Source organism: Oryctolagus cuniculus, chromosome 16 (genome assembly GCF_964237555.1).
Source record: "Oryctolagus cuniculus chromosome 16, mOryCun1.1, whole genome shotgun sequence".
Taxonomy (NCBI): domain Eukaryota; kingdom Metazoa; phylum Chordata; class Mammalia; order Lagomorpha; family Leporidae; genus Oryctolagus; species Oryctolagus cuniculus.
The window spans coordinates 59,255,397-59,280,709 of NC_091447.1; the positions used below are offsets into that span (position 1 = coordinate 59,255,397).

The window sequence follows — 25,313 nt, forward strand, 5'->3', positions numbered from 1 at the left end:
CGAAAGGCTTATTTATTTATTTATTTATTTGAGAGGCAGAGAGAGAGGGGCAAGGCTTCCATCCGCCGGGCCCTCACACCGCCCCCAGGCCGGCAGCGGAGAGGCCGCGACTCCCCCTGCGATGCCCGCTTAACCCACCCAGCCACGCCAGGCGCCCAGTGTGCTGTGTTTCCAATGCGAAGTCTGCCCGTGGACGCGGGACGATTCTACCCTCCTCGGCCACATCTGGGGGCCCCCGGGGAGCTCCTGGCGGGGGGGGGGGCGGGGATGCTGCTCCACACCCGCCGGCCCCGCCCCAGAGAGGCCACAGGGTCCAGGGGGCGTCCGGTGTGCAGAGCCGGGGACGGGGTGGGGGGGCCTCCGGCCCGTGGCAGCCTCGCTGGGCAGCAAATGGGCAGCACGAAAGCTTCTGGAAGGTGGGCACCTCGGAGCCTTGGAGTAGGAGTGTGTGATGGACAGGAAGCCAGGCGATCGGTCTCTCTCCCCTCCCTCTCCTCCCCCTCCCTCCTCTCCCCCTCCTCCCTCTCCCCCTCCCTCTCTCTCTCTCTCCTCCTCTCTCCCACCCTCCCCCTCTCTCCCCCCCTCTGTCTCTCTGTCTCTCCCTCTCCTCCCTCTCCCCCCTCTCCTCCCTCTCCCCTCCTTCTCCTCCCTCTCCCCCCCTCCCCCTGTCTCTCTCTCCCTGTCTGTCTCCCTGTCTCTCTCTCCCTCTCCCCTCTCTCCCTCCCCCCTTCTCTCCCTCTCTCCCCCCTCCCTCTCCCCCCTCTGTCTCTCTGTCCCTCTCTCCCTCTCTCTCCCTCCCCCTCTCTCCCTCCCCCCTCTCTCCCCCCCCAGGCGCCTGGGGTCACGGGGCGCAGGAAGCCGTGACTGGGTTTCCCAGAAGGCGGGGTCTGCGGGGAGCCTGGGGAAGGGGCAGGGCCTGGGCTCAAAATGAAACTGGCAGGGGCCTCCCCTCCCCCTGCCGCCCGCCTGGAGCTGACCAGGTGTGCAGGGGCCCTGCCTCGGAGGCCGCACCTGGGGCAGCCGGCCAGGTGGGAGGAGGCGGGCGCGGGCGCGGGTGCGACCTGTTCTCCGGCTGTGTGGCAGGCGCCGGCTGGCCAGGGAGAGGCCAGGGAGAGGCCGCGTGGGCAGGCTCGGGTTTCTGCCCAGGCTTCCCCGGGGGCGCGGGAGGGCGGCCCCCAGAGGGGGCCCCTGGAAGTCAGTGCAGGGGTGGGAGGGGTGGGGGAGCCCCGCAGCCAAGCCCGGCTCCCCCCATGCCCGTGACGCGGCCTGGCCTCCTGGTGGGGTACCAGGCCCGTCCGCCTGGCCCTAGCCCCGGCCGTGGCCTTGGACAGCCCGGTTCCCCGCTGGGGGCCGCCCCCCTGTGCCCCAGGACACAGGCAGAACTGGCTTGCCCGCCCCGCCTCATCCCCACATTGGCCGAGCCAGGCTCCCCCCTCCCGGGGCCCCCTGCCCTGGCCGTCTCCCCTGGGCACGGCTGCCCCCTTACGCGCCTCCAGACTTCGGGGCGCTCCACGGTGGGGGTGCCTGGCACCCCGCGGCTGGAGGCTGGAGTCGCAGCACCGAACCTAGAATGATCTAGAACCCTGACTCCCACGAGTCCACTGCCCCGCCCCCATGGAGAGCAAGCTCGGCCCCGAGCGGCTGACCTGTGTCCCTCAGGCCTGTGTCCCCGCCTGTCCCTGGGCCCTGTGGCCTGCTGCCCCTCCCTCCCGCCCGCCCTCCACTGAGTGACCTGCAGGGAGAATATCTGCAAACCAGGGAGAAGCCCCTGGGGGAGCCACGATATAGAAAAAGCTTTGATAAACCAACAACAATAAGGTCCAGGGGGAAAGGGGCGGGGCCGGAGCAGCTCTGTGGCCAACACAAGCGGCCAATCAGCTCCTGCCCCGCTGCTGGACACGGGGGTGGGGGGCCGGGGGCCTGAATTCCTGGCCACTGGTCCCGTCTGTCGGGGGCCGAGGTTTCGGCCTACAAGGCTGAACGCCCCTGTGTGCGGCGGTCACCGCGGCATTGACCAGGGTCAAGGGCTCAGGGGCTGGGGTGTGCTGGCTCCCTCTGTGCCCCCTCCCCCCACCAAGGGGGCGGCAGGCACAGGATCCAATCCCCCTGCCCCTGTGAAATAAGACCCCCCCCCCCAGCAGAGGGAGGCAGCCCTGGCCCTCCCCTCCCAGCCCTGGTCCCGCCCCTGCCGGCCTCTCCCTCCGGCCGGCCCCCTCATTAGAGGGGCGTGGCCTGAGTGGGCCCCACCTGTCTCTGGGAACCTCCCTGAGTCCCTGGTCCCCAGGCGGGGGGGGGGGGGGGGGGAGGGGCTGCCCCGGCAAGGTCGCCCGGTGGAAAGGCAGAGCGAGGGAGAGCGAGGGAGAGCGAGAGAGAGCGAGCGCTTCCATCTCCTGGTCCGCACCGTCCGCACACAGGAGCACCGCGCAGCCGGGAACACAGGCGCGGGCTGGGGGCGGGGCCTCGGGCGTCACGCCCAGGGGGAGACCAGACACAGAGGCCACGCGTGGGCTGCACCGCGGGGACAGGAAGGGGACGCGTGGCCGCCGGGGCAGGGGCCGGGGGTGACTGCTCCTGGGGACGGGGCTGCGGTGGTGTGACGAGAATGTTCCGGAATGTGGTCGCGGCGGCGATTGCGCAATCGAGAGCTGTACACCTTGAACAGGTGAACCCAGCAGGGTGTCAAGCGGCTTCAGACCCTGCGGGCGGGGCGCTGGGTGCAGCTGTTACGGCCGCCGGCGGTTGGAACGGCCACATCCCGTATCACCCAGAGCACCCGGTTCGAGTCCCAGCTCCGGCCTCTGACGCCGGCGCCCTGCGCATGTCCACCCTGGGAGGCGGCAGTGAGGGCCCAAGCGCTGGGGCCCCTGCCGCCCACACAGGGGACCCGGATGGAGCCCCTGGCCCCTGGCTTCGGCCTGGTCAGCCCCAGCGGAGGGCAATTAGGGAATGAACCAGCGGATGGATGCCTTTAGAAAAATCAGTGTGCGATTACTTAATAAATAACACGCTGTGAAACACCCGGCTGTGTCCAGGGAGACGCAGGTGACACCCCTGGGGACCCTCCAAGCACCTGCCAGCCTAGGCCCCCGCGGAGACACAGGCGAGGGTTTGGCAGGTCTGTCCCCAGGGCCCAGCGCAGGCGAGGCTGGGACCCCTGCCCGCCCGAAGGACCTCCGGGTGGGCTGGAGGCGGGGCGGGGAGCAAGCCACGCCCTGTCCCCAGGTGAGAGCGCCAGGTCCGGTCGGCAGGTGTGGCGCAGGCGGGCACCGAGAATCGGGGACGGAGCAGTTCTGAGGTCCCGCAGGGGTGGCGGGAGCAGCGCCCGCACGCCGGGCCCCGCCGCAGGGCGCGGGGCCTCTCCCTGAAGCTCTGCGGGCCAAGGGTCCCGCGCGGGCGGCCGACATCCTGCTCTGCGGGGACCTTGCCCCGCCCCGCCCGTGGGGCGCCCTTTGATCCCTCCCCCACCCCGCACCCGCGCCCTGCGCGGGGCTCCCCGCCGGCCCCGGGGGTGGGCGACGAGAGATCGCGGCCCCAAACCAGGACGGGGCTTCGTGGTCCGCCAAGGTCGCGCTGGGGGGGCGGGGGTGGGGACTTGACCTTGACCCCCCCCACACCTTGCCGGATCCCCGGGCCGCGGGCGGGGCAGCAGCCGGCAGGTGGCGGCGCCCTGGCCCGAGAGGTGGCGCGCGGCGCCGCCAGCCGCCGGCCCCCGCCGCCCTGCACCTGCCGCGGCCGCCTGCCCGGCCCCGGCCCTCTCGCGGCTGCCTCTTCTCGCTCTGCCGCCCCAGCCCTGAAAGCGAAACCAACGACACCCGAGCGAAACTGAAGCCCCGGCCCCACGTGGCAGCGCGCGGCCCCCGAGGGAGGAGCCGCTCCAAGCTGCGGCGATTAAAAAAAAAAAAAAAAAAAAAGGCTGGGACCCCGTCGGTCGCGGTCACGTGCTCCCCGCCGGGAGCCGGGCCGAGCGGGTGAGGTTGGGGCTGGCCTGGGCCCCCGCCCGCACCGTGGACACTGGGACCGTCAGGGCACCACCCAGCCTGGAGCTGCGTCCCCCGTCTCCACCCGCCCCACCTCAGAGCTGTGACAGCCACAGTGTCCCCAGACAGACGGACCTTGGAGGAGGGGCAGCCAGCACTCAGGGACCCTGACCTGGTTGAAGGTGGAGTCTCCCCCAGTGGACAGCCCCTCAGCTCAGGAGGGTCAGCTGTGCCGTCAGGGTGCCCCCAGCTCTCCCACCTGCTGGACTGGGACGGGCGGCTGCTTAGACCAGCAGGTGCCAATGGCCCAGCCTGCACACAGGGGTGGGGGAGCCCCCGAGGGCCAACCAGGCTGCCTGTGCTGGTGAGATGTCAGTCTGGGAGGGACCCTGGGGTCCCCCCGCACCAGCCAGCCCTGGTGGGAGGGGCTTCCACCCACAGGGGAGCCCCAGGGAATGCCAGAGGCCGCCTGGCTGTTTTGTTTGTTGATAAGGCTTATTCTTTCATTGGAAAAGCAGAGTGACAGAGACAGAGGGAGACAGAGGTCTTCCATCCGCTGTTCCGGCCCCAAAGACTTGCAACAGCCAGGGCCGGGCCAGGCCAGGCCAAGGCCGGGAGCTCCCACGCGGGTGCAGGGGCCCAGGCACCTGAGCCGTCACCGCCGCCTCCCCGGGTGGCCTGGGCAGGGAGCCGGACAGGAGGAGGGCCGGGACTCGAACTCAGGGCTCCGACACGCAGGCGCCCGTTCCTCACTGGCCCCCGTGTCTGTCCCCCAAGTCTGTTCTAACGTCTTGGTTAGGAGCTCAGTGAAGCTGCCCACACGTCTTCAATTCTGTTGTCAAGGTTTGTCTGACACTTTAAACATTTATTTGCTGATGTGAAAGGCAGAGTGAGAGAGAGAGGGATCTTCCAGGCACGGGCTCGCTCCCCAGACGGCCGCACTGCCCAGGGCCGGGCCAGGCTGAAGCCGGGGGCCGGGCGCTCCCTCCGGTCTCCCCCGTGGGTGCCGGGGACCCACGCACCTGGGCCGGCTTCCGCGGCAGGGGGCCGGGTGGGAGGTGGAGCCCGGGACGTGGAGCGGGGGCAGTGTCCCACGGGGAGGCTTGGCCTGCTAGGTCCACTTTTGTCCGAAGAGCTCCTGGCTAAGGGAGCCAGGCTGACCCAACAGAGCAGCCTTCCGGAAGGCCCAGCGGCCGGCTAGAAGGTTCTGGAACTGTCATGGCGGCTCTGTCAAGCCGGGCGCCCCTTCCGGTTTCTGACCTGTGTCAGCGCCGCTCTGCGTCTCCCGGGAGCCCCCTCCCTCGGCTGAGATTTCCAAGGCCCCGGTGTGAACCCCTCTGCTCCCCGAGGGGGTCCCCGGAGCCCACAGCCCCAAGTCCCCCCACCCCGGCAGCAGCCAGGGAAGGCCCCCAGCCGCCTCCCCGGGTCACCAGCTGTCAACCCCGGGGGCTCGCTACGGCCACTGGAGCTTAAGGACACGTGGCCGCCTGCCCGGGGCTGAGACGTGGCACCTGCTGCCGTGGACTGAGGGCCAGACAGGGAGGCCGGGCTGCACACGCACGCATGGCTGTGTGCGTGTCCTCCCGTGTGTGAGTGTCCTCGCGTGTGTGCATGTCCTCCCGTGTGTGCGTGTCCTCCCGTGTGTCCTCGTGTGTGTGCGTGTCCTTGCGTGTGTGTCCCTGTGTGCATGTGCGTGTCCTTGCGTGTATGTGTCCTCACGTATATGCGTCTCCTTGCGTGTGTGTGCGTGTCCTTGCGTGTGTCCTCGCGTGTGTGCGTGTCCTCGCGTGTGCATGTCTGTGGCCCCGTGGGCTGAGCCGCCCCTTGGGATGGGCACGGCCCGTTCCGAGCGCCTGGCGCGAGTCTCGGCTTCCCGGGGCTTCTGGCCCGGCTGCCTGCGACCGTGCCCGGGGGTGGGGCGCAGGTCGTGGCTGGGTGCGTGGGCTCCCCACGCGGGAGACGTGGATCGGGGGTGGCCGTGAGGCCAAGGAGACCAGGGTTCCCTAAGCCACAGGATGACCACTGTCGCTCGGGCAGGCCCAGGGCCCATCCCGGCCTCCACACGCGGGCGCAGGGGCCCAGCCCTGGGCCGGCCCCGCTGCTCTCCAAGGCCACAGCGGGGAGCGGGGTCGGACGTGGCGCAGCCGGGACTCTGTGGGCCACAGTGCCGGCCCCCACAATGCACCGGCACAACGTGGTAGCTTCTTCCAGCACCACGACCCAATTCCAGAACATTCCATCACCCCAAAGAAACCTGGTCCTTACTGTTTTGTTAAAAAGATTTTATTAGCCGGCGCCGCGGCTCACTAGGCTAATCCTCCGCCTAGCGGCGCCGGCACACCGGGTTCTAGTCCCGGTCGGGGCGCCGGATTCTGTCCCGGTTGCCCCTCTTCCAGGCCAGCCCTCTGCTGTGGCCCGGGAGGGCAGTGGAGGATGGCTTACGTGCTTGGGCCCTGCACCCCATGGGAGACCAGGAGAAGCACCTGGCTCCTGGCTCCTGCCATCGGATCAGCGCGGTGCGCCGGCCGCGGCGGCCATTGGAGGGTGAACCAACGGCAAAAGGAAGACCTTTCTCTCTGTCTCTCTCTCACTGTCCACTCTGCCTGTAAAAAAAAAAAAAAAAAAGATTTTATTTATTTACTTGAAAGGCAGAGTTAGAGAGAGAGAGAGAGAAGAGAGGGAGAGAGAGAGGGAGAGAGAGACGAGGAGAGGGAGGGGGGGGAGAGAGAGGTCTTCCATCGGCTGGGTCACTCTCCAGATGGCTGCAGTGGCCAGGGCTGGGCTGATTCAGAGCCAGGAGCTCCATCCGGGTCTCCCACGCGGGTGCAGGGCCCAGCCCTGGGCCATCGTCCACTGCTCTCCCAGGCCACAGCAGGGAGCTGGATCAGAAGTGGAGCAGCCGGGACTCGAACCCGCGCCCATGTGCAGGCGGGGGCCTCACCCACTAGGCCACAGCGCAGGCCCCAGCCTAGTCCTCATTATCCGTCCCCCCTCACCCCCTCCCTCAGCCACCGACACTTCCTGCCTCTTGGATCCGCCAGTTCTGGCCGTGCGCTGTCACGGAGCCCACGCCACGTGGCCGTCCGCGTCTGCGTCTCTCCCAGGCCTGAGGTCCCCGGGTCCCCCCACACCGCCTCGAGCGTCAGAGCCTCGCTCCTGTTCCTGGCCGTGTAGTATTCCACCCGAGTCCTCCCCAGTCAACATCGGCTGGCTTGTGTCCCGTTCGCGGCTGTGGGGACTCTCATCCAGGCTTGGGGGCGGGGGGGGGGGCAGGTGCTTCCTGTAGCCGCCGAGTGGAACTGCAGCAGGAGGCGCGCCAGCCCCGGCCCGGCTGTTTCCCAAGGCAGCTGCGGCCCCGCCGGCGGCCGGGACCGGGCTCCAGCGTCCGGGGTCCGTGCCATCGGCTGCCGTCTCGTCTCGCTGTGGTTTCGATTTGCATCTCCCTGGTGACCGAGGTCCGGGGCTCTTTTCCTGTGTTCTGTGCAGGAATCGGCTACTCAAATCCTGGCGCCGTTTTAGCCACGTCCGCTACTTCTGTGACAGAGGGGTCCTTCTGGGCCGGGGACAGGGGACCCCCGCAGAGCCCCGGGACCCCCGCAGAGCCCCGGGACCCCCGCAGAGCCCCGGTCGCCAACGGCTTCTCCTCTGTTTCCCTTTCACTTTCTGGGCCGAGTCCCGGAGGCACGAGATGTCACGGTGCCTGATGGATTTTTTTTTTTTAATTTTATTCTAAGAAGCAGATGACGGCTCTGAGGCCTCTCGCGGCCCCCAGCGCCCTCCGGACCCCCTGGAAAACGCTCCGTTGGACATGGCCTGCGTGGGGCCGGCCTGCACACAGCAGTCGGGGCACGGCCCACGGGGTCTGCGTCCACAGCAGAGGGTCTGGGTTCCAGCGAGCGCCGGCCCTGCTCCCGGCTCCAGCTCCCTGCCCTCCCTGGGAGGCAGCAGGGGGCGGCCCAAGTCCCCGGGCCCCTGCACCCACGCGGGAGCCCCGGATGGAGCTCCTGGCTCCTGGCTTCGGCCTGGCCCAGCCCCAGCCGTCGTGGCCATCTGGGGAGTGAACCAGCAGATGGAAGACTCTCTCTCTCTCTCTCTCTCTCTTGTTCAAATCATAATAAAAATAATGCATGCTCACGTCTGGGGACACGATCCAGACAACACAATGTTGTCCTTAGCGGTAACACACAACAGCGCGGCCCCAGCTCGCGCCGAGGGCTCTTCCCGGTTCAGGCGCTGCCTGGCTGGCCCGACACCTGCGCCATCTCCTGTCTCCCTTGTCACAGCCCTCGGAAGCCCCGCCGGGACTCCGAGGGGCAGAGGGGCAGCTGGCTTGTCTCCGTCTCCGCTTTCTTAGGTCTGAGGGCGGGTGCACAGCCGGGCTGAGGGGCCAGTGCAGCCGCCCCGGCCGGCGTGGAGCGCACGGAGGGCCCAGCTCCCGCCGTCAGCCCCGGCTGCGGGCAGCGTCCAGGCCCCCGCTGGCCCCGGGGCTGGGGCTCACGATGCGGGGAGATCCGGTGACGATTCAACGCCCAGCCCCCCAGCCAGGCTGCGAAGGTGGTGGGGCCTTCCTCCCTCCCTCCCTCCCTCCCGCGGACAGCCGCGCCGGCGGGGACGGGCGGGGACGGGGCCCGGAGGGCCAGGGGCTGAGCCACAGCCGCCAGTTCAGGGGCGGCAGCCTGAGCGAGGGCACCTGTGGCCGTGCCTCTGTCCCACCGGCTGGGGGCCGGGACAAGCACCCAACTGCCCGCGGGGCCATCCTCACCCTGGCCCTGGCCCTGGCCCTTCCCTAACACCTGCTGGTTTAGGCTGCCCCTCGCCCTGCCCCCCATCCCCTCGAAGCCAAATTATCAAATTATTTTCACCAAAGCGCCTGCAGCCCGTTTGGGTGTGGAAGGGTCGCGCGATCGCACTGCCAGAGAGGAGGCGGGGGCCAAAACTCAGCCCCCCCATCTCCCACCCCCCCCTCCCCCCGCGGCGGACCTGGCTGAGAATAGCGATCGATAACAATGAGTATTGAGCATAGCAGGGGGGTGAGGCGGCGGGCCCCGGGCCGCCGCAAGCCGCGGCCGCATGCACGCGCAGAGGGGAAACTGAGGCTCGCGGCCGCGGCCCCGCGCTCCCCGCACACCCTCTGCGCACAGCAGCGGCCGGCCGGGCCGGCTGGGTCACGCTGTTTGTCGCCGCACGTCCCCAGCCGCCCCTCCCCCGTTCCCTGCCGGACCGCTCCCACGGCCGGGGAGGAAGTGGGCGAAATGGACAGGGGCGAAGAATTAAAAAAAAAAAAAAAAAAAAAAAAAAAAAGTTGGGCCGCGCCAGCGCCTGGCGAGTCCCCACCTCCGCCCTTCGCCGGCCACGCAGGCTGCGGGAGCGGCCCGCAAGCCCCGGGCGTCCCCGGCCCGCCCAGCGGCCCGCAGCCGGGTGGGGGAAGTTGGCGAGCTCAGCGAACCACCGCCCTGCCCGCCCCTCGCCTACCCCTTCCCCCGCGACGGCCCTGGGCGGCGGGTGCAGCGCCGCCTTTATATAACCGCCGAGCCGGCAGGTTGGCGATTCCACTGGCAGCCCGGGGAGCCCCCGCGCGCCCAGCCCCGAGCCCCCCGCCGCCGCCCCCCGGCCCTCCGCGGGCGCGCTTGCGCCGCTGGGGAAACTGAGGCGGGCGGGCGCCCGGTCCCGGCGGGGCGCGTGCGGCGGGGGCGGGGGTCCCCACCCTCGCAGCCCCCCACCGCCAGGGCCTCGCGACCCACGCCCGCCCGCCCGCGTCGGCTCTCGCAGTCAGTGCGCACCGCGCGCTCCCCGCCCCCGCCGCCGCTGCCACCCTGCCCCGCCCCGGGCGTCGGGGGCAAAGCCCGCGCGCCCCCCCAGCCTGCACCCCGCCCCTGCGCAGAGGCTGGGGGCCTGTTTATCTGCAGGCCCCCGCCCCCCCGCCCCGGGGGGCCCGCTCCCCCCCTCCCTGCGCCCTGGGGAGCTTTGGGGCCAGATAAGCCCGCGCGCTGGCACGGCGCCGCGCAGCGGGGCGGAGAGGTCAGGGCAGGGGGGGCGCGCCGGACCCCCCCCCAACTTGGCACAGCCTAATAACAGCCCGGTCTCCCCGGCGCGCAGCGAGCGAAGCCCCACGGGAGGGCAGAGACGTGGCAAGAGGGGACCTGCCGAGCCTGTTCTCGCCTCCGGGCCGGGGGGGGGGGCCGGGCGGGGGGGGCCGGCGGCTGCGGCACCTTTAAGACAAGGGAGGACCCCTCTTGCCCTCGGAGAAACCAGGAAGGGAGTCGCGAGCATCATACGGGGCTTTGGCTGTACTGTACGGTTACTGTAGGGGCCGTGACGCCGCCGCCGCCGCCGCCGCGCGAGGGAGCGACGCGGGGACACGCGCGGGGACAGCGAGCGCCGCGCACCCCCGGACGAGCGGCCGAGGAGCGCAGCCCCAGCCCCGGGCCCCGGCCCCGCGCGCCCCGGCCCGGCCCGGCCCCGTGAGGTAAGGCGGCGCTCGGCGCGGCCCGGCACGGGCGGGGGGCGCTGCGCCCACCGCTGCGCTCAGGCCGGGGGACGCTCCCCAAGTTTCGGAGGAGGAGGGGGTGGCGGGCGGCCGGCTGCCCGGGGGCCGGAGGCGCCGCGGGCCGGGGTGGGGGGGCTGCCGCCCGGGCAGGGGGCTCGCGGGCCAAGTGCACGGGCTGGTGCGCCAGCCCTCCCCCCCCCACGCCCGGGTGCATGGCTTTTCGGGGCTCCCGGGCCCGAGGAGTGCGGGGGAGGGGGAGCGGGGCTGCATTGAGGGTGGGGGGGGAGCCGGCGTGGGGACACAGGGGGGCGCGTCGCGTGCTAACTTTGCAGCTGGGGCTGGGGGGCGCTCTCGCCCCCCCACCGGGGGGGGGCCTTTCGGTGCTGCGTGCATACGTTGGAGTTGGCCAGGATGGAGCTCCATGGGGGATGGGGGGGAGGGGGCTGAAAAAACAGGGAGGGGGGCTTTGCAAAGGAGGGGGAAGGGGTGGGGTGTCCGGGTGGGCGGGAGGCGCCGCGCGGGCTTCTGGGTGTCGTAGTTTGCTCTGCCGCGCGCGCCCGGAGGGTGGCGGCGGCCCGGACTCCAAGTCCCAGGGTGCGCCGCGCCGGCGGCCCGCCGCGGCCCGCGGGTAGGGGCGGTGCGGAGGAGGGGCGGTGAGCGGCGGGCCGGCGGGCCAATGCGCGCCGGCCGCTGGCACGGCGCGGCGCGAGGGGCGGGGCGGGCCGGCGCGGGGGCGGGGCCTGCAGCCGGGTTCCCCTCGCCGGGGGCCGGTGGCGGTCCCCGGCTTCCGGCTGCGCGGCCCGCGGGCCGGCCCCCTCCCCGCCCCGGGGCCCCTCCCCGCCGAGTTGTGTAACCGTCCCCAGCCCCCCTCCCCTCGGCCCCCCGCCCCGGGGGGTCACCCTCCCGGCGCTCCCCCGGGGAGGGTGGCGGCCCGGGCGGCCGCGCGGCGCAGGCGAGCCCGGGGATGCGCGGCCTAGCGCAGGCCGGGCCGGGCGTGGGGGGGCGGGCGGGCGGGCGGGCGGACCCAGATCCGGGGTAATTTGCATCGCCCTCCCCCCAGCCCGGGTGGGGATTGGCCGCCGGCGGCGGGGGGTGGCGCGGGGCCAGGCTCACTGCCGCCTCCCGGCCCCTCGGAGGGAGCCAGCCCAGCCGCAGCCGCCGCCACCGCCGCCGCCGGGGCCGGGCCCCCTCGCCGCTGCCCCGGGAAGGAGGTAGGAGCCCCCTGCGCGGGGCGGGCGGGCGCGCGGCGGGGCCGGGCGGGGGCCGCGCGCTGCGGCCGGGCGGGGGAGGGGGCCGCTTCCTGCCCCCGCCCGGGCCTGACTCAGCCCTGGGTGGGGGGACCCGCCTGGCCCCTGGCCCCTGTCCTTGCTCGCGCGGCGGGCTCGGCCCGGACCCGCGGACACGGAGGACCGCGGGTCGGGGGATATGGTGCCCCGCTCCCCCGCCCGCGCCCCCAAAGCGCGTGACCCCGTCTCCTCCGGCCCGGACCCCCCCCCCTTTCCCCTGACGCCACCACCACGTGCGACCGCGGAGCCCGGGCATGGGCGGGGGGGAGAGGGTGGGATCCGGCCCCCTCCTGGCCTCTCGCCCTCCCCCTCGCCCGCCTGGCCGGAGAGCCGGCCCCCTCCCCCAGCCCCGAGGCCGGGAGCCTGTCCCGGGGGCTGCGCCGCGCGGTGCAGCCCGGACGCCCCCGGCTGGCCTGGGCCTCTGCGGGTTCTGGGCCGCTCTGCGCGCGAGCCCCCGGGGCCGCAGCCGCGGGTGCTGTCCAGCCAGGCCGGGCACGCAGTCGGCGCCCACTTGGTGTTGGTGGAATGCATGCCGTAGGCTGCCTGGGGCCAGGGGAGGCAGGCAGCGCCTCTGCCCCCTCCTTGGGCAGCCGGCGGAAGTGAGAGAGCTGTGGGTGCCCCTTCCCCCCCGCGGCGCCCACCTGGCTCACCCATGGGTGGCGGGATTGGCCGGCCGCCCCCCTGCCTGCCGGCTGCCTCTGGGGACTGGGCGCCCGGGCTTCCATGTCACCCCGCCACCCACCCAGATCAGGGCCAGGGCGTAACCCCGAGGGTGCCGCTCCCATGCTGGGGGGGGTGGCCTCCCCACCGCCCGCCGATCACTTCCTATTGGCAGAGCCGGCCTGGGAGAGGTCCGGGAGCTCAGGCGGGGGGCCCGGGCATTTCCCGCGAGGGCAGCCCCCCCTTGGGGCCCCTAATCAGCCCCGGCCGGGCACCTCGGGCGGGCTCGGGGCTCTGTTTACCGCCAGCCATCGCTGTGGCGACGAGCCGGGGGAGGGGGCGGGAGCCCATGAATGAAAGAGGAGCTATCGGGGACACTGAAATTTTAATTCGTGGGTCGCTCTGGGGGGGGTATTTATTATTCAGCTCTGATTGGCTGCGTGGTGGCCACTCAGCACCCCGGGCCGGGCCGGGAGCCACGCAGCTCTCAGCAGAGGCCGAGCCCAGCCTGGGCCCCCCTGGGGAGGGGTCCTTGGTGGGTCCAGGGGGCGGCCTCCCAGCAGGTGCCGTTGTGGGGCCGGGGGCGGCAGCCGTGGCCCAAGGTCACGCGCCCGGGCTGGACCTGGCCCCTGTGGTCCCCCCACGTCCTGCCCGAGGGCTGCAGGCAGCTGTCTGCCTAGGAAGCCCCGGTGCCTAAAGGTGACATTGAGGCACAGAGAGGGCAGGGAGGCCGCCAAGGGCACACAGGGTCCCGAGCCTCCCCCCCATTAGGCCAGGGGAGCAGAGGTCAGCTCCCCAAGGCGGGGCGTGCGGGGGGCTGCGGTGCTAGGGGACCCCCTCCGTCCGGTGGGGCCCATGGCAGCCGGACAGGGAGCGCCCAGGTCGGCTCAGGGCACAGCACGGACCTGCCTGGGGGTTGGACGAGTGTCCACCTGGCACCTGCCGGCGACAGCCCGGGGACCCGGGGCTGGGGCCCGAGGAATGAGGTTGGGCGAGGGTCAGGGTGGCCCAATCCCAGCCCAGCCCGAGGCCCCACCCCGCCAGCCTCGGTTGTCCCGGTCAGCACAATGGGGAGATTCCCTCGGGCCCCTCGGTCGTCACGCGCCGGCTTCCTTCCGGGACTCTGGGGGACCCTCTCGGACTGACCCCGCCGCAGGCCCCCTGTGGGAGCTCCCCCTTCCCCGGCCCTCCTCAGCCCCACAGCCCCCCGGGTGCGGGCTGGGGTTTGTCCCCTGCTGGTAGCTGGGGGCAGTGTGCCGGGGGCGGGGCGCCCTGGGAGGACTCGTTAGGCAGGACTAGGTGGCCAGATGGCCTGCGCTCAGTCCCAGCTCCGCTGAGTGACCCTGGGCCAGTCTCTGCCCGATGGGCGGTGCTGACGGCCCCCTGCCCCGTGGGGCCCACGACCAGTCGGCCCCTCTCCCCTGCCCCCGGGGCCCAAACCCCAAGTCAGGCGCGGAAGGCTCCCGCCGGGAACCGGGAAGAGCGTGGCCGCAGGACCGGCGTCTCCATCTGTCCCCCCAGCAGGCCGTGGACGGCCACTCGGTCCCCACCCACGCCTTTCTGGTCCGACCTCCCTGCAGGATGTGTCGGCCGGGAGGGACCAGGCTGTGTGCCCGCCACCTGCTCAGGCTGCCGCCGGTGGCTCCCGGTGACAGGCAGGGAGGCAGGGAGGGAGGGCGGTCAGAGGCTCTGGGGGTCGGCCAGCCCCCTCGTGGGGCATGCTGGGCAGCAGGTGCAGCTGGAGCTGAGGGCAGGGCGCGCAGCCATGGGCTTCTGCGGAGCCGGGCCTTGTTTGCCCCCTGCGACGGGAAGCTCACTCCCTCCTCTCACAGTGGACGGCTCCGGCTCACCAAGGCTGCCTCCTGGAACCCAGCTTTGCTCACAGCGCTGGGCTTCCCAGCCCACCACGGCACTGGGGACACGGGAACAGGGTGGCTCGGCCCCGCCCGTGGGCTGGGGGTCAGACAGGCGGCCCGCGGCCACCTCATCTCCGCCCCTCCCGCCCCCACCCCCACACTTCCCACTGGGCCCGCAGCCTTCCTGCCTCTGGCCCTTTAAGGCCCGGGCAGGAAGCCCCTCCCCATTTAGGGCAATAAAATGGACTCGTAAGATGGCCGAGGGCCTGTTCGCTCCGGAGTCCGGCCCTCCCGCCCGCGAGGGCAGGTGCCCAGAGTGGGCAGGGGGCCGGCCGGCAGCTGCCCGGTGCCCTCAGCGCCCCCAGTCCAGACACGGCATTCCTGGCCCATTAAACCCCGGGCTGGGGACGGGGCCAGGCCGGGATTGGCACCAGGTCGGGGCGGGGTAACCCTTCGGGACCAACCTTGCAACACAGGCCGCCTGGCCACGAGGGCGCGGGCCTGGCAGCCGCACCTGCGCACCGGGCTTGGCTGTGTGGCCGTGGGCGGGCCGCCCACCCTCTCTGTGCCCGGGTGGGGAGTTGGCTGGGTCCCGGGGTGCCGTCCGGAAGCTCCCCTCCACGAGGCGGGCAGGGGCCGGCCCGGCTGGGCTGCATGAGCGCCCCGTTGCCACCATTGGGACACCCCACTCCCAGCCCCCCAGGGAACGGGGGCTCAGGGAGGCCACACGGCCTGGGCCGAGCAGCCGGGCTCCACTGTGGCCGCCACGTCTGGGGGTGCTGCACACCGCGCCCTGTGACCTTGGGACTGGGCGCTCGCCCCCTGCCGCCGCCTTCACCTGGCCGGGGGCCGCTGGGTGACCTTGGCCGGGCTTCGTGCCTCTGGGAGCCTCCGAAATTCCGGGGCACGGGGAGGGGCTGACCCGGGCCAGGGTCCCCTGCCCTGGAAGAGCCACAGCCTGGTGACCCTGGGCTGCACTGGCGGGGGGCGGGGCTGCGCCCCTACTGTGCGCCGCCCTGGGGAGGGCCGGCTCGGGGGCCTGGGAGCGGCCCCAGGGGAGGAGGCTGCCCCACCTCCAGCCCAGGAGGGGCCTGCCGGGGCCTGCCCCTCGGCCGCCGAGTCAGCACCCTGCACCGAGCCCCGGAAATCCCACGGAGGCGCGCGGGGCTGTGACGAAAGCTGGGGACCCTGGCGGGGTGGGGCCCTCAAGTGGCCTGGGTGGGGATGGTGGCCCAGGGCGTGGCCTGCAGGTGGCTCCGGTTCCTGGAGAGAGAGGGTGTGGGTCAGGTGTCTGCCGAGCCCGGCTTCCCGTCCCTGGCCAGGAAGGGGGGGGTGCCCTCTGCCGGAACCGGAGCCCCGCGGGCCTCGGCGTTCTCTCCTGCAAAGTGGGGACAGGCCCGGCCTGCGGGTCGGGGGAGCGCCGATGCCCTGGGAGAGGGCAGAGGCCCAGGGCTCTCGCACTTAAAATAGGGCTGCGGCGGCCCCTGGCCCCAAGAGCCCGGCCGCTGGGAGGAAGCCAGGGCGGTGGTGCTGCAGGGGCGCGGCGGCCACGCAGGGGTGAGTCACTTGGGCCACCTCGGGCCGAACCTCAGAGCCCCTGGAGGTGGCCTCGGCCGCTCCCGAGGGGGCCCCGGGTCGGAGGCCGCCCCCCACCCCCGCGTGTGGGGGCGAGGAGGGGCCAGGGCGCGTCTGATCCCGGGCCCCATCTGCCCACATGTTCCCCGGGGCCCGGGGCCCGGGGCCAGACGGCAGATGGTGGCAGGGGGTGGCACCCACCAAAGGGGGCTCCTCCGAGGCTCGCACGGGGCCGCCCCCCACCCCTGCCCCCGACAGCCACCTCTGAGCCTCCCCCTCCCCACCCCAGGCTGGCAGAATGAGGGGGGGCGGCGGGGGGGCAGCAGCTGGTGCCTGGGCGCTGGCGGCGGGAAGGCGGGCGGGGACGGGGCGGGCCGCGGGGGCCGCCCGGAGAGTCCCGGGCAGCGTGCAGGCCCGCACAAAGGCCTCTGTGTCGGCCCCGAGGCCCGGACCCCCGCGCCGAGGGCCAGCCTGGGTCCTGCTCGGGACCAGCGCTGGGCCTCCCCGGCCAGGCCCAAGCCCAGCACCCCCAGGCTGAGGCTGGGCTGCCCTGCCCGGCTCGGGGGCCGGGGGAGAGTCGTGGTTCGCGGAGGGCCCCCTCCCCGGGCCGTGGCCTGCGAGCCTGCTGCCGGCCCGGAGGAATGCGAGTGGTGCTGGGTGGCGCGGGGCTCCCCGGAGGGCGGGGGGCAGGGAGAGGAGCCAGAGGTTTGCACAGGCGCCCAAGTGGGCGGATGAGTCATGGGTGGGGGGGGGGGCTGCGGCCCGGAGGCCTCTGCCCATTTGACAGGTGGGGAGACTGAGGCCCAGAGCTCCAAGCAGTGCAGCCGGGGAGGGGCTGCCGGCAGGGCGGTGGGCAGCAAGAGGCGGGCGGGAGGCCCCCGGCCCCTGCTTAGGGGAGACGGCTGGGCGGCGGCCGGTTTCTCCCTGTTACTCACTGCCGGGGCTCAGCCGGTCCTGGGGGCTCCCGGGGCAGTGGAGTCACTGGGGTACGCCCATGGTGCCCGTGCGCCTGGCCCGCTGGCCGCCGGGGCCACAGCCCCGACAGCTGACTCAGACCTGGGCGGCGCAGGGTCAGGGAGGGTCCCGGGCCTGGGTCCTCCCACGTGGGGGAGGGGGGGCTGTTCAGGCTTAGAAGATAGCGCGGCCAGGGAGGGTGTGCTGACCGCAGCCCTGTCCCCCCCCCCCCCCCCGGCGCTGCAGGTCTCGGCGCGGAAGATGGCCGGCGGCGTGGACGGCCCCATCGGGATCCCGTTCCCCGACCACAGCACGGACATCCTGAGCGGGTTGAACGAGCAGCGCACGCAGGGCCTGCTGTGCGACGTGGTCATCCTGGTGGAGGGCCGCGAGTTCCCGACGCACCGCTCGGTGCTGGCCGCCTGCAGCCAGTACTTCAAGAAGCTGTTCACGTCGGGCGCCGTGGTGGACCAGCAGAACGTCTACGAGATCGACTTCGTGAGCGCCGAGGCGCTGACGGCGCTCATGGACTTCGCCTACACCGCCACGCTCACCGTGAGCACGGCCAACGTGGGCGACATCTTGAGCGCCGCGCGCCTGCTCGAGATCCCGGCCGTGAGCCACGTGTGCGCCGACCTGCTGGACCGCCAGATCCTGGCGGCCGACGCGGGCGCCGACGCGGGCCAGCCGCAGCTGGGCGACGAGGCCGACCAGCGCAACCTGCTGCGCGCCAAGGAGTACCTCGAGTTCTTCCAGAGTAACCCCATGAACAGCCTGCCCCCCGCCGCCGCCGCCGCCGCCGCCGCCTTCCCCTGGTCCGCCTTCGGCGCCTCCGACGACGACCTGGACGCCACCAAGGAGGCCGTGGCGGCGGCCGCCGCCGGCGACTGCAACGGCTTGGATTTCTACGGGCTGGGGCCCCCGGGCGAGCGGCCCCCGGCGGGGGACGGGGACGAGGGCGACAGCAACACGGGCCTGTGGCCGGAGCGGGACGAGGACGCCGCCGCCGCCGCCGCCGCCGCCGCCGCGGGGGGCCTCTTTCCGCCCCCGGGGGCCCCGCCGGCCGCCACGCAGAACGGCCACTACGGCCGCGCCGGCGAGGAGGAGGCGGCCTCGCTGTCCGAGGCGGCCCCCGAGCCCGGGGACTCGCCCGGCTTCCTGTCGGGCGCGGCCGAGGGCGAGGACGGGGACGCGGCCGACGCGGACGGGCTGGCCGCCAGCACGCTGCTGCAGCAGATGATGTCGTCGGTGGGCCGCGCGGGCGCGCTGGCGGCGGGCGACAGCGACGACGAGTCGCGCGCCGACGACAAGGGCGTCATGGACTACTACCTGAAGTACTTCAGCGGCGCGCACGACGGCGACGTCTACCCGGCCTGGTCGCAGAAGGGCGAGAAGAAGATCCGCGCCAAGGCCTTCCAAAAGTGCCCCATCTGCGAGAAGGTGATCCAGGGCGCCGGCAAGCTGCCGCGCCACATCCGCACGCACACGGGCGAGAAGCCCTACGAGTGCAGCATCTGCAAGGTCCGCTTCACGAGGTGAGCGCGCGGGCGGCGTGTGCGCAGGCGCGGGGGCAGGTGCAGGAGGTGTGGGCGCAGGCGCGGGCGGACGGCGTGGGAGCAGGTGCGGGCGGCGTGTGCGCAGGCGCGGGAGCAGGTGCAGGCGGTGTGGGCGCAGGCGCGGGCGGACGGCGTGTGCGCAGGCGCGGGTGGACGGCGCGGGAGCAGGTGCGGGCAGCGTGTGCGCAGGCGCGGGGGCAGGTGCAGGTGCAGGCGGCGTGTGCGCAGGCGCGGGAGCAGGTGCAGGAGGCGTGGGCGCAGGCGCAAGTGCGGACGGACGGCGCGGGAGCAGGTGCAGGCGGTGTGGACGCAGGTGCGGGCGGTGTGGGCGTCACGGGAGCAGGTGCGGGTGGTAAGGGCGCAGGTGCGGGCGGCGCGGGAGCAGGTGCAGGATGTGTGGGCGCAGGGGCAGGTGCGGGCCGCATGTGCGCAGGCGCGGGAGCAGGTGCAGGAGGTGTGGGTGCAGGCGCGGGCGCAGGAGCGGGGGGGGGCGCTGGAGCAGGTGCAGGCGGTGTGGACGCAGGCGCGGGCGGCGCGGGAGCAGGCGCGGGCGGTGTGGGCCCAGGCATGGACGCATGGTGCGGGAGCAGGCGCGGGTGGTAAGGGCGCAGGCGTGGAGGGCGCGGGAGCAGGTGCAGTAATGGCGGGCCGCACAGCGGGGGCACGAAGGCTCTGCTGGTTCGGTCGCTGTGGGTCTTTCTCGGTGCTGTGCAGCTTGCTTTCTTGGGCCGACATTTATGAAGCCCCTGCTGTATGCCAGGTTCTGAGGTGGGCACCGGGGGGAGCAGCTGGGAGGCCCGGCCGAGCCCTGGGAAGGGGTGTTCCTGGCAGGGAGCGCCCTGTGCAAAGGCCCTGAGGCCCGCGCACCTGGCAGCGGGTGGGGAAGGAACACCCCCGGAACCTGGGTGCGAGCCGCAGAGGTCAAGGCCGGGCGAGGGGAGCTTGCGACCTGGCTGGCTGGGCCTGTGGACCCAGGGCGGGGGCTGGAAGGCAGGGGCCTGGCCAGGCCCGGTGACTCAGCAACACCCCCTGCCCCCCGCCCTGGGGTTCCCCAGCCACGCCCACTGAGGCGGAAGAAAGGGGCCATTGTCCCCACTTCCCAGCCCCGCCCCACGGGGACAGGAACCGGGACTGACCCCCCTCCCCAGCGCTGCGGCCCCCTCCCCAGCAGGCCAGGAGGGGAGGGTGTGGCTGGACTCCGGTGCCCAGGAGTGCCAGGCGGGGGTCAAAGGGCGCCGGCTGCAGGCAGGCGCGCTGGCTGCTGGCCTGGCCCAGCCGTCGGTGGGGTTGCGGTGCCAAAGGCCTGGAGGGGCTCCTGGGGTGGCTGCGGGCCCTGCGCTGGGGGGGGTCTCTGGGCGCAGGTGCGGGAGCTGAGGTGCCCAGCCCCAAACCCAGCCGCCGCCCGGCCTTGTAACCGCGGGCCGTGGACTGTCCCGGCGCACCCCCAGCCCGAGCCGGCCTGGGAAACAGGCCTCTCCCCAACCCCACCTGCTCCCCCGCCCCCCACCCGGGGCCCCAGCCCTCCCGGCCCAGGGGCCCTGTGACTCACGCCCGTGCGTTGAGTAAGCGGGGCCTGTGGCGGCCGGGGCTATAATTACCCCAGGCTGGGGCTTGGGGTGACGAAACCGGGGCTGCCTCCGCCTCCGCCCCCAGCCCGGCCTGCTGTGCAACCCCTGGCGCGCGGCCGCCCCTCTCTGGGCCTCCCAGCCTGGGGGCGGCGAGGGGGCTGTGCAGGAAGTGAGGACCGGCGTCCGCAGGGCGCGCACGCGCAGGGCCCGGAACCAGCGCTGGGTCCCCGGGGGTGGGCAGAGCCGGAGAGGGGCCCTCGAGGTAGAGTTCCGAGGGATAGATAGGAGTTCGTCAGTCCTCTGCATGTGAGAGGGGCAGACAGCCAGAGAGGCCTGGCCGTGGGGAGCAAGGGCCAGGGCTGCCAGACCCCTCCGCGTGGCCGGGCACGGTGCCCCGGCGGCGAGGGCCGCGCAGGCGCAGTTAGAGGCGCGCTGTTGGCAGGTGCACTCGGCGCCTCGCGCGCTCCCCTGCAGGACGGCCACGTCTCGGGGGCTCGGGGCCCCCACGCAGGACAGTAACGCCCGGGCCTGACGCGGAGACCAGCACTGTGGGCCTCAGGCCGAGCCCCGAGTGACCCCCAGTCAGGGGACGGGAGCCCGGCGGCGGTGGTGCGGGGCCCCTCGGGGGAGACCGGGGCAGATGCGCACTGCAGGCACCCTGAGGCCGGTTGGCGCTTGCCCTGTCGGGGCGGGGGTGGGGGGCCTGGTTGCGCCCTGGGATGAGGTCTCGGCTACCGGGGCCACCAGCTGCCCCCGGTTGGCCTGGGCTGCAGGCCTGAGAGTGCTGAGAGCAGAATGGCGCCCCCCACCCCGGCCACCCCCTCTCCTCCTGGTGGTACTTTCAGCGGGCGAGCAGGGCCGGGCATTCAGCAGGCGCTCCATAAATGCCCGCGGCGAGCAGGGCGGCTGCCGCCTCTTGCCGGCCCATCCCTTCTCGCGGGGGCAGAGGCCGGGCGGCCCTAGAGGGCTGGCTCCGGGCGGGCGTCCGCGTCCACTCCCGGACCCTGCTGGACGTCGGGCCCCGCCCCGCCGGCCACGCCCTCTCGCGCCGATTGGCCGAGCGCCCCGCGCTGACCACGGCCGCCCCCTCCCGCCCCGTTCGCAGGCAGGACAAGCTCAAGGTGCACATGCGGAAGCACACGGGCGAGAAGCCGTACCTGTGCCAGCAGTGCGGGGCGGCGTTCGCGCACAACTACGACCTGAAGAACCACATGCGCGTGCACACGGGGCTGCGCCCCTACCAGTGCGACAGCTGCTGCAAGACCTTCGTGCGCTCCGACCACCTGCACAGACACCTCAAGAAGGACGGCTGCAACGGCGTGCCCTCGCGCCGAGGCCGCAAGCCCCGCGCGCGCGGCGGCGGCGGCGGCGGCGGGCCCGACCCCGGCCCCGGCGCGCCCGCGCCCGCCGGCGCCCCCGCCGCGCCCGGCTCCCCGGACGCGCGGCGCAACGGCGAGAAGCACTTTAAGGAGGACGACGAGGACGAGGACGAGGCCAGCCCCGACGGGCTGGGCCGCTTGAATGTAGCGGGCGCCGGCGGCGACGGCGGGGGCGGCCCGGGGGCCGCGGCCGCCGACGGTCCCTTCGCAGCCGGACTCGCCTAGAAACCAAAAAAAAAAACAAACAGAAAAACGAACGCGCGCGCAGACACCCGAGAGAGCGAGCGAAAATCACCCACCACCCCCCGAAAACACAGAACAGCAAATCTATCTATATACAGATATCTATAATCTATATATATATATATACGGATATATATATATGAGCGCACCGAGCCTAGGGTAGCTAGCGCTTTTCTCGGATCTCCCGCCACCTCCCCCGCCGCGGGCTCCCGGGGCTCGGGTCGGGGTGTCCGTGGTCCCCAAGGATCCCGAGCCCCCCAACCCCCGGGGCCTGGGGTCGGCCTCTCTCCCCCGCCCCTCGCTGGTTCCCACGCGTCTTTGAGAGGAGACTTTAAATGCTTTCTGTCCGCTCTGAGCGGACGCTAAAAGGGGCCCGGTCCCCAGCCCCCCCAACCCTCCTTCCTCAGGGCACTTATTAAGGGGGGCCCCCTCCACCCCCCCCCCCCGCTTCCCCGCCCCCCGCCCGTGGCCTCGCACCCCCGGCTCTCCCGGCCGCCGAGACACAAATGTATTTATTCCCAACCCGGAGAGATAGCGCGCGGCGGCGATCGGGCCGGGGCCGGGGCCGGGGCCGGGGGCCGAGGGGGGCCCTTCTGCACGGCACTTAGGACCGGCGGGACCCCCTCCGCACGCGCCCCGCGCCGCCCACCGCCCCCACCCCGCGTTTGGCCATTCAAAAACTTGCGACTTTGTCCGTGCCCCCCGCCCCCACTTTTTAAAGCACTTTTTAGAGGTTTTTTTTTTCTCCCTCCCCCCTTTTTTTTTCTTTCCTTAAAAACCAGATTTATATATGGATCTCTATATAGATATAGATATATATAAAGCAGACCTGCCCCCGAGGCCGGCGGCCGAGCCCCGGGCACCAGGGTCCCGCGATGGCAGGGGCGGGCGGGCGGGCGGCGCGAGGCCGGAGTCCTGATGTCACAAAAAGCAATAAAAAAAACAAAAGGCAAAACCCAGAAAAACCGACACCCACAGCGCAGATCTTTGCCAGAGCAGGAGAGAGCAGGCAGCCAGCCGCAGAGAACGGGTACTAGATGTTAAATCTTAATTTAAAAACATGTTTACAAATTGCAATCAACTTCTATGAAAAATTGAAAAGACAAAAAAAAAAAAAAGGAACGAGCGAGCGAGAGAGAGAGCGAGCGAGCGAGCGAGAGAGGAAGCAGAAGAAATTCCTAAAAGTCGATTTATTTTTGTACAAAATAATAATAATAAAAAAAAACCCAGCGCAAATGGCGAATCCACTTGTGTTCCCCAGGGCGGAGCAGCGGGGTCGGGGCCCCGAGGGGCGAGGGGCGTCCCCGGGGTCCGCGGGGGCTCAGGGAGCGGCCCTGCCCACGGTGCCGCCCCGGGGCGCGCGGCGGGGCCCCACCCCCAGGGCCTTACACCCCCCACGCCCCCTCTTTTTACTCAAAGGCACTGACTGTAACCCGGGGCGGCACCCGCCTCCCCCGACCTCCGACCCCCACAAAGGCCCGGCGTTGGCCGAGCCGCAGGCCACGGACGGGGGTCCGGGGGCGGGGAGGCGCCCGCGCCCCGCGCCCTCCTCCCGCATATGCAACGCCCGGCGTGGGACCCCGCGAGTGCGCGCGCTGCCCAGCTGAGACCCCCGCCCCGCGCGCCAGCAGCGGCCTGGGTGCCCCCTCCTCCGTGACAAGCGTCCTTCTCGTCCTCTTTTTTTTTTCTTTTTTTTTTTTAAAGGGAAACTTGCGGAAAAGAAGGCGGTTTTCGCTCCCTCCCCACCCCCGCGCGCCCCCCACCCCGGAAGTCTCAGGATCCCGCTCGGAGGCCGCGCGGCGCGGGCCCGGCCTGGCGTGCGCCCCGCAGCGCAGACGGAACAGGCCAGGGACCCCCACTCCCTCCCGCCCCCCAGAGAGGTCCCCTCGCCCGCACCCCGCCCCGCTCGCAATAAACCGACTCCAAATCCACGCCCGAGTCCCGGCCGCGGCCGCCCCGCGCGCCGCCGCGGGGGTTGCACTAACCCGGCCCGCACCTGCGCCCGCTCCCCGCCCCGCCCGCCCACTCTGCCTTAACCGCGCCCCCGCCCGCCCCCCGCAATCACATACTGTATATAGACGTGGATCGATTTTATTTTTATTCTTTAAATTAAGGTCGTGATAAAAGTGTTGCCAAAGATACTGCTGAATCTCGCGTTTCAGGAACCATTCGGGCGTTCGCCGCGGGCCGCGCTGGCCTGGCCGGGAGAGCGGGACGAGTTTCTCGTTGTGTGGTTGTTTGTGGGTTTTTTTTTTCCGTGTGTGTTTTATTATTTTTTTTGGGTGTTTTTTTTTTTTAAACTGCCTGGTACAAAAAAAGAAAAAAAAGAAAAAAAATCAAAGCGGAATTGTCATTTCCATCCTGGCGAGGCCGCGTGCGTGCGTGCGTGCGTGCGTGCGAGGGCGGGATGAGGGCCAGGCCCGGGCGCTGCGGGGCGCTGCGGGGCGCGGGCGGGGCGTAGCCGGAGCCCCCGCGGAGACCTGTGCTTGCTAGGGCGGCCGCTGCTCCTGCCTCGCCTTTTGAAATTAAGGAAAAAACTAAAACAAAACAAAAAAAATTTAAAAAGAGAAAAATATCTAAAAAAAATATACAAAAACACAAACCAGTGAATGTAAAGCCGGACCAGGCCCAGCCCCCGCGGGATGGAGCCGCCCTGCCGCCTCCCGGCCCGTCCTGGGGGCGAGGGTGACGTTTGCACTATTGGGGACCCCCGGGGGCCACGCAGGTGCAGCCGCGTGGCGGGACCAGGCGCGGTCAGGGCTCCCCGCTCCTCTGCCCCAGGACAGGGCCAGTGCGGGCAGCTGGGGCTGTGGGAGGTGACGCAGGCGGAAGGGGAAAAAAAAAAAAGGAAAAAAAATAAAAACCATTTAAAAACCAACGGAAAAAAAAGCAAAAATCCTATTTTTTGAGAAAGAAAGATATTTATATTTGCAGTTTTATTTTAAAAAGTTATTTAAGCTGAGGAAGCGGCCTCCCTCCCCGGAGGTGGCGTGCGGTCCCGAGCTGCGGCCTCCGACGGCAGGGGCGGGGCCTGAGGACGCAGCGCTCCGCGGGGGCGGCCGGGGAGGGGCGGCCGGGCGCGCCCCCAGCCCGCCTCCCCGGCCCACCCCCCAGGTGCCTTGGACTTGGGGGGGCCGGGCCTGGCGGGCGGGGCCAGAGCACAGAGCAGACATTCCACGGAGCATCCGAGAGTCTTTATAAAGCGTGGGGAGATTTAAAAAAGAAAAAAAATTGATTAAAAAATGCACTTTTTGGGGGTGGGGGGAGAAGCTTTAAAAAAGTAATAAAAACAAAAGATGAAAAAAATTCATTTTTCTTGTACATAAAAAAGAAAAAACCACCACTAAACGCAGCCTGTTATGACCGCTGCCGCCTGCGTGCCTGATTCGTGTTCTGTGTGTTTCCTGGGGGGCGACGGGGCGGGGGGGGGGAGGGTGGGGTCCCCGCCACGCCACGCCCCCCTGGGCCCCGGGGCTCCGTCCCCAGCCCTGGCGGAGGTACCTGGGGACTGGGAGGTGGCCCACAGCCCCCCGCGGGCGGCCACCGTGGTGGTCGGAGCTGGGAGGGGCTAGCCAGGGTCCCGCGGTGCTGCCCCCTGAGGGGCTCACAGGGGTCGCTGCCGACCCCCTCCCCGCCCTCCAGGACGGAGCTGTGCGCCATCAGGCTGCGCCCGTGGCCCCCGAGCCTGGCCCTGGGCTGAGCTGGGTCCACTTCTGGCGCCGCCCTGTCCCCTGCCTGGCAACGCCCGTTCCCGAGGGCCACCTGCCCGCTC

General features: G+C 71.3%; 1 protein-coding gene across 3 annotated transcripts; it reads left to right on the forward strand.

Annotated features, from left to right (window-relative positions):
• Window positions 1–9,892: 9,892 nt before the first annotated feature.
• ZBTB7A (zinc finger and BTB domain containing 7A) lies at window positions 9,893–24,904 on the forward strand. 3 transcript variants are annotated; one of them, XM_070058600.1, is made up of 3 exons: window positions 9,893–10,443; window positions 17,042–18,330; window positions 21,025–24,904. In XM_070058600.1, exons 2-3 carry the CDS (start codon window positions 17,057–17,059, stop codon window positions 21,521–21,523), a joined length of 1,773 nt encoding a protein of 590 aa, XP_069914701.1. In that variant the 5' UTR covers window positions 9,893–10,443; window positions 17,042–17,056; the 3' UTR covers window positions 21,524–24,904. The 3 variants fall into 3 exon arrangements, with proteins under 3 accessions (XP_069914701.1, XP_069914700.1, XP_069914702.1); XM_070058599.1 differs by lacking the exon at window positions 9,893–10,443 and adding an exon at window positions 11,205–11,675; XM_070058601.1 differs by lacking the exon at window positions 9,893–10,443 and adding an exon at window positions 11,717–15,823.
• The last annotated feature ends 409 nt before the right edge of the window (window positions 24,905–25,313 follow it).

Bases quoted from the DNA above. Each gene is read 5' to 3' on its own strand.
- ZBTB7A (XM_070058600.1), top strand. From the start codon at position 17,057: ATGGCCGGCGGCGTGGACGGCCCCATCGGGATCCCGTTCCCCGACCAC. The intron at 18,331-21,024 runs GTGAGCGCGCGG...CCCCGTTCGCAG, and splicing joins TGCAAGGTCCGCTTCACGAG to GCAGGACAAGCTCAAGGTGC.